General features: G+C 42.0%; 1 protein-coding gene across 1 annotated transcript in view; it reads left to right on the top strand.

The window, feature by feature from the left end:
- Window positions 1–37: 37 nt before the first annotated feature.
- The window catches only part of LOC108517726 (MORC family CW-type zinc finger protein 4), a gene marked incomplete at its 3' end in the record, with an annotated part of 48,093 nt that continues 40,055 nt past the window's right edge, over window positions 38–8,075 (top strand). Inside the window, exons 1-2 of the mRNA XM_017855813.1 lie at window positions 38–110; window positions 7,036–7,168. Coding sequence (XP_017711302.1) covers window positions 38–110; window positions 7,036–7,168 — 206 coding nt within the window. The remainder of the gene's footprint in view (window positions 111–7,035; window positions 7,169–8,075) is intronic.

Here is an 8,075-nt window from a genome sequence, read left to right as displayed (position 1 = left end):
AGGCCTCACGCGGGACGGGACCTTCTCTCGCCCCCAGATGAGCCCCCGCTACCTCCAGAGCAACTCCAGCAGCCACACGCGACCCTTCAGTGCCATCGCGGAGCTGCTAGGTGAGTGGCGAGGGCGGGCCCGGCAGTGTTCGCCCGAGGCAGTGGTGCCAGCGTGGTGCCGCGGACGCGAGAGGAATGCGCAGAGCCGCGCAGGGCGGGCCGGGGCTGGGGTGGGGGCCTCGGAACCGGCCCCGGCTCCGCAGGCGGAGGAGGGGGATGGCTCTCTCGCCAGGAACTGGGTTCCGCTCATAAAACGGAGGAAACGAGGTGTGTCCGAAGCGTTAAAGACACCAGTGTGTTTTTTCTCTCGCGCTCGTGATGTTCGGGCACTTTAGGATAGCTTAGTTAGTAATCAAAAGGAGATGCATAAAAACCTCAGGCCCCGAGGCAGCTGGGCTCAGTAGGGGCTGGCGACCGACGGAGGATGCCCAGCTAGCAAAGGGGGGTTGTAGAGGACCGAGGCGCGTCCTGGGGAAAGGTCTGGAAAGCTGAGTTCCTTAACTTTTGAGACAAGAAAGTTAGGAATGATGGGACATCTCTTAAGAGATGACACGAGTGCATTTGGCTCCCTGCTACTGCGGAGGGCTGGGTCCGTGGTCCACGAGCGCCCTCACACCGCTGGAATGAATATTGAGTACTTAACCTCTCGCTCCACCGGTGTTTGCTTTTGAAGTGTTTTCAGTTGATCCCTTCAAGCTAAGTACACCAATTTTTGCAGTAGTGTGCTACTGTGTGGAAAGCAAAGAAGAACCGCAGTCCTGCACAAAATGCAGCAGCATACAGGGCGCATTATACATGCTTTGAAAATCGAAAGAAGGAAGAAGTGTTTATGGATGAGGTTGCACAGAACAAACTCTTGAAAATGTTTTCAAAGCTCCCCAAATGAACCCCAGTCTCTACTTAAGCAATCGCTGTGGCCATGCCATGAGAGTTATCTTGGGTAAGAAGTCAATGGGTAGCAGGAGACTTAGTTGGAAGGTTAATAAGAATGATAGAGACCTTTGATGATTAACCTTAACACGGAATGCTTTACAATATGTATAATTTAATTAGAAGGTGAAAGGCAAAAAGTGGAATTGATATGTTTGGAACCCTAGAGCAGAGGGACTGTATCTTTGAGGTTTGGTACTGTGCCTTGGGGCTGTGCACTGAACCTCTGCAGAATGGAATACAATCCAAGTTAAGTATGTAATTTGCAAGAAAGACTACAAGGGAGCAAAAAATAATGATTTACATAGTGGGGAATGGGAAACCGAAATGTCTTGTTCTCTCATGGTTGGCACGGTGCAGAATGTGATATACCTGTGCTGTGCTTACTGTACTTTCCAGGTGATTTAATAAGTTTTTAATTTGTAATTTTGAATATTTGTGATTTTGGCCATAAGCATTACCTTAAAGAACCTAAGTCAGATCTAAGATGTCCAGTATGAGAGCAAATATGTGTATGTATTATGCACACACATGCATGCATACATGTATACAAACACAGATTTTAAGACCAAATAACAACTATTTGTGAAAATATTAATAATAGGGAAAAGGGAGAGCAAAGTGTTAACTGGCAATCCAAAGCTTTCATTTTAGGTCTTCCTTCAATCATTTTATCCACTTAGGCATTAATTTTCTAGTGAATCATTCATTTGGTAAATATTTATTGAGCACCCACTGTGTGCAAGACCACTGTGGTAGGCACAAAAATGAATATAACACAGATTCACTCTTCTAGTAGGGGAGATAAAACATGTACAGAAGGTTTATGCTTTGTATAACAACAAAATAGAAATCGATATATAAACAAAGATAAAAACAAGTGCTGTGGGAGTTCAGAGGAAGGAGGAATGGCTTCCAGTTTATCAGGAAGAGGAAGGTTAGGAAATGCTTTGTGGAGGAGGTGACATTTAAACTGAGATTTGAAGGATTGGGACATGTGGATATGGGTGGGGAGGAATTCCAGGCAAAAAGAACAACTGCTTGAACAAAGGCATGAAGAATATTGAGTGGAGTTTAATTAGAGCATGGGGTTCACAAATAGTAAAACGATAGGTACTTAAAAGTTTACAAACAGTTTTCACAAATAACTTTTAACATTACCCTTTGAGGTAAACATTTACTTTCATCCTGCAGATGAAGAAAAGAGGTTCAGAAAATTTAATTGACTTTTCCAAGGTTATGTGTATACTAAACAGCAGATCCAGGACTCAAAGACAGGCCTTTTTACTCCAGATACTAAGTAAGGATGAGGTTATAAAGGCCATCTGGGATCAGGATGTGACTGGGAGGCTTCAGTATTTGGCTTTTTAGCCTGAAGTTTTCTGAGCAGGGGAATGTCATGATCAGAGCTGTGTTTCAGGAAAGTCAATCTTGCAGCAGGGTATAAAATTGAAGGAGAGAGAGATACAGATTTATATGACTAGTTAGGAGGTTATTGCAATAATCCAGATGAGGGGAAATAAACTCTGTAAGAGACTGACAATGAAAATAGAGTAAATAGGATATGAGAGAGTCTCGGGATGTATAGGGTAAAGGAGAGGGAGGGATAAGAAAAGTACTTAACTTTCAAATTTGTGGTCTCTTCAGTGCTAACCTTGTGTGTGTTTGTAACAAAGGAAGAATAGGCTTGTGACAAAAGGTGATGACCTTACCTTTAGGCAGGAATACTTGTAGATACCTGTAGGATTTCTGTAGGACAGTAGCTCCACCCTTGGCAATCTTTCATGTAGCCACCTGTAGGCCATCCTTCTGGAACAGGGGAGGATGGGAGCCTTGTGATGCTATGAAACAGAAAAGGATGAGAGGCTTGTGAAGCACTACCTCAAAGCCATCTCCCACTTGCCATCTTATCTCTCCTGGGAGGCTGTCATGGAATAGTTTCTCATTGCCTCCTAGATTCTGATGAGATACGAGAGCAAGGGGAAGGTAGAGATGGGGTCCTCCCACGAAGGGATAGGACGAGCCAAGTTAGCAGAGGGAAGACTCCTTGTGATTTGGTAGCACATGGGATTGTGTGGCCAGGTTAGGGAATGAAGACACTCCAGCATCTGATAGCACACTTCTCACTTAACTGGTGAGCAAGGAGAGAGGAGTAAGGGTTCCTTCATTGCGCTACCTGTTCATTGGCTGGATGGGCCGGGTTAGGAGAGAAGATAGATTTTCTGGGATCCAATAGCATTTGCCATGTATTAGTAAATGTTTGGAGGGTTAAGCATCAAGAAGTAGGATTGAAACCAGCCTCCAGATCGGTGCCTTGTTATCATAAGTTCATTTATTGAGGCCAGCCTTGTTATTGTAATTTCATTTGCTGAGACCAAATGAAAGGCCGTGTAAAACTGAAAGTAAGTACAAAACCGTGCTTGCTGGTGCCTCTCTACTGATCTCTCTTTCCCCACTGCTCCAGCTGACCCTGGTCTCTTGCATGCCCCCTCCCCCTTGTATTCCATGAGCTTCCAGCCAAGGAGATAAAATGTTGAGCTGCTCCTGGCAGCTACCTTGTAACTCCTGAAGTGCCTGTGTTAAAACTATTTGGTGTGTTCCTGTAAAAAAAAAAAAAAAAAGTGCCTAGTAAAGTTTGGGCAAAATTGCAGTAAAGAGGAAAAGAATTGAGGTGATATTGTGAGAGGCCTTTGAGCTGATTCATTGAATGCACCGTTGGGTAAACATGTAGTTGCAGTTGATAGGTGTTACATGTTTGAATCGTGAATGTTCACAAATTGTTAGAAAAAAATCCCTCTATGTCCAGAGTTTTCAGTGTATAAATGATGTCCAGTTGATTGGCAAGTTGTATCATCAGTCGCAGTGCCTTTGGTTGTCTGCCAGCAGGAGTGTCTGATCAGTCCCAACACAATTCATGGCCTGCTTGCCGAGTAAAGGTTCCTGAAACAGTGTAGGCAGCTAAGTAATGCTAAATCCTTTAGTCAGTTAAAGAAAAATACTGCTGCCTCTTACAAAGTAAAGAACTACATTTCTGATAAAGCCACCATTACATGACAGACTTGTAACTCCTGCCAAAACTTAGCCCACTTGTCTTGCCACATTATATGGGCCCTAGGCCCCCCAACCTGGTCCTTAAAGCTTGACTATATCATCCATCAACAGAAGAATGGATAAAGAAAATGTGGTATATAGACACAATGGAATACTGCTCAGCCATAAAAAGAAGGAAATACTGTCATTTGCAGCAACATGGATAAACTTGTAGGACATTATGTTAAATGAAATAAGCCAGGTATAGAAGGCAAACTATGTGGAATGTTCTAACTTCTACGTGGAAACTAAAAAAGTGCTAAGTAGCAGATCCAGGATGCAAATACAGGTCTTTTTACTGGAAATACTCAGTAGGGAATGAGGTTAAAAAGGTCATCTGGGATCAGGGTGTGACTGGGAGGCTCCAGTGTTTGGCTTTTTAGCCTGAAGTTTTCTGAGCAGAGGAATGTCATGATCAGAGCTGTGCTTCAGGAAAGTTAATCTTCAGCAGTGTATAAAATTGAAAGAGAGACATACAGATTTATAAGAGTAGTTAGGGCCGGACGCGGTGGCTCACGTCTGTAATCCCAGCACTTTGGGAGGCCGAGGCAGGCGGATCACGAAGTCAGGAGATCAAGACCATCCTGGCTAACACGGTGAAACCCCGTCTCTACTAAAAATACAAAATATTAGCCAGGCGTGGTGGCGGGCGCCTGTAGTCCCAGTTACTCCGGAAGCTGAGGCAGGAGAATGGCATGAACCCGGGAGGTGGAGCTTGCAGTGAGCCGAGATTGCGCCACTGCACTCCAGCCTGGGCGACAGAGCCAGACTCACCTCAAAAAAAAAAAAGAGTAGTTAGGAGGTTATTGCAATAAGCTTAGAAGTAGAGAGTGGAATAGTAGTTACTAAAGGCTGGGAAGGGTGGTGGGGGGGATAGCTAGAGATTGGTTAATGACTACGAAATTACAACTAAGATAAAAGAAATAAGTTCTAGTGTTTTATAGCACTGTAGAATGGCTATCATTAATAACAATTAACTGTATATTTTCAAATAGCTAGAAGAATAGATTTTGAATATTCCCAACAAAAGAAGTGATAAATGTTTGAGGTAATGAATATGCTAATTATCCTGATTTGACCATTACACATTGTGTAAGTGTATCAAAACATCACATTGTGTTCTATAAATATGTACAACTATTATGTGAATTAAAAAAACAATAAAAACAAAAAAAGTGGCTGCTACTCATATGAAATAAACTCTCCCTTAGGGCCTTCTGAATAAATAAATAAAAAAAAAGATTGACTGTACCAGGCCTCTTAATCCCCTTCTGGGACTATTGGTGATGCCCTACTGCTGTTAAGACTTTTTCCACTTACAGTCGGTGACAGTTTTATCAGTGACTCTGGCAATACCATTGTGGCCCTTGAAGTTAATCTGTGTTTTGTTTTATTTAATGAACATTCCACATATCCAAGTGGCTGTAACTGATATTGTTAATTGTATTATTTAAAAAATGGGTGTTTTGCATATTTGTAATACTTCTCTTGATTGTAAGGGGTGTTCCCGGGAAAAAAAATGACATGATTTGATCAGTGGTAATGGAACAAGTATATGGCCAGGACCTGACCTGGCTGTCTCAGCTTAGCTTTTTGGTATCACTAAAGCAGTATAGGATACCAGGGAAAGGGAAGAGGGTGGAAGGCAAGGACTCTGTCTTGCTCAAAGAGCTTAGTAGAGACAGGAACGATTAAGGAACCTATCCAACAGATTGTATAAACTGCCCCTCAGTTGTGGCCAGTGAGCCACATTTGTCAGTGATTGACAATTATGTAAACTGGTACCTGTGGTAAAAACATGTGATAACTAGACAGTGGCATCCCTGGGGTTGTGAATGTGACACAATTGTTAGACTATGGCAATGTTTGATGTCTTTGGAGTCTTTTTTTTGTTTTTTGTTTTTTGTTTTTTTGAGATGAAGTCTTGCTTTGTTGCCCAGGTTAGAGTGCAGTGGCGCGATCTCGGCTCACTGCCAGCTCCACCTCCCAGGTTCACGCCGTTCTCCTGCCTCAGCCTCCCAAGTAGCTGGGACTACAGGCTCCTGCCACCATGCCTGGCTAAATTTTTGTATTTTTAGTAGCGACGGGGTTTCACCTTGTTAACCAGGATGGTCTCGATCTCTTGACCTTGTGATCCGCCCGCCTTGGCCTCCCAAAGTGCTGGGATTACAGGCGTGAGCCACCACGCCCAGCCTGGAGTCTTAAATAATTAACTCATTGTGAAGACATAAATCAGGAGGAATCGTGAACCTATGTATTTTTTCTACTTTGATTCTATGTTCTCCATTTCCTGAGAGGATGGACAGCCTTGCCTTTAAAACTATTACAAAATACCTAAGCAAAAATCACTCCTTTTAAGTATGTTTGCTACCATCACTGAGATCTAGGCAGACAATTAAGTCTTTTGGTTTTAAACTCTAACCCTTTCAGTGCCTCTTAGGCTATAAACAGGAATGGCAGTACTATATGTGTTCTTTAACAGAGGAGGTGATGTAAGAAAGAAGAAAATAAAATGATCACAAATAAACTGTAATGTGTGTAATATGCATCATCTTTTACCAAAATTGCTCATTCAGCTTTTCTCTGTAACCACTCTCTACTATATGTGTATATAAACAGTAAAGGGGCTAAAAGGCAAGAAGAAGTAATAAGACAAAAATGGAGCAAAATGCTTTGTATATGGGAGTAGTTATTAATACTTTTTTCCAAAGACCCTGAAGTTTGAAGTAGAAAGGCAGATTGCAGATCGCTCATGTGAAATCTGGAAATCAGCTTTAGAACTCAATCATCTCTTTTGTTCTCTGTAATTTAGTAAGTGCACTACCATTAATGCTCCCTGATACCTTCTCGAACATCCAAATGAGGGAAAGAAGGGACATTTTCTATATCTTGGAGTCACTGAACTAGAGATTTTTGTACAATTATTGGGAAGGGATCTAATATCACAGATTTTTACCTTTTGCAGATAATGCTGTAGATCCAGATGTATCTGCCAGGACGGTCTTTATAGATGTTGAGGAGGTCAAGAATAAATCTTGTTTGACCTTTACCGATGATGGATGTGGGATGACACCTCATAAACTACACCGAATGCTCAGGTAAAATGTCTTCATTGGCTTTTCTTGTCTTAAGCTCATGAACCCTATTTAAGGCTTCATAATTTTCATTAATATTTTGCTTTCCTTTTGTTTATTCAACAAATACTTATTAAGCATCTCTTATGTGCCAGGACACTGATTATGAAACAAATACTGTCCTGCCCTCACAGAGCTTTCAGCCTAGCTGGCAATTCAGACAATTAAGTAATAAACAGCTATAAGCATAATGATAAGAAGGTACAGAATGCTTGAGATGAGTCATCAGGGGAACCCAATCTGATCCCAGAGGTTAGGAAAAGTATCCTAGACAAAATGATATTTAAGCTGAGATCTAAGAGGGAGTACAGTTTAACCAGGTAAAGGGGCAGGGAGCAAGGGATGCAAGTTCGTGCAAAGAGAACAGCAAATATAAAGACCCAGAGGCCTTCACTGGTCCGAGACCTCCAATTTATATTAACCTAAACTCACTCTTAAATCAGAAGTATTGGAGTTGGAATGATTTATTGATTAGAACCATGAAGGTGCCTGGGTATAATCAAACCCCATGCAAGATAAATAGAAGGCATTCAGACACATATTCTTTAAAGGTTTTGCAGTAGAATCACAAACTTAGGAAATTCTCGTTTCTAACTGTTGAAGCTGGTGCTAGATTTCTGTTGCCACTCTCAGTTCATTTAATCACTTTAAAACATTTGTAGTTGAGAACGTAAATTTATACTATATCATCTTCTCATATCACTCAGTGGAAGATGAGTGTTCCTTCAACTCCTTCCTTCTCTTTTCCTTTTTAGCAGATGAGGTTGATTACTCTCCCTGTGGCTTCCTGAACTAGAGTGTGTGAAGCACGAGTAACAGTGGAGGAGGGAAAGGGCTCCGAACTATAAAAATGGAAAACAAATTCATGTGG

The sequence above is a fragment of the Rhinopithecus bieti genome, unplaced genomic scaffold (assembly GCF_001698545.2).
Source record: "Rhinopithecus bieti isolate Rb0 unplaced genomic scaffold, ASM169854v2 scaffold_42615, whole genome shotgun sequence".
NCBI lineage: Eukaryota > Metazoa > Chordata > Mammalia > Primates > Cercopithecidae > Rhinopithecus > Rhinopithecus bieti.
The sequence above is the reverse complement of the archived record's forward strand: the minus strand, read 5'-3'. Positions and strand labels throughout refer to the sequence as shown.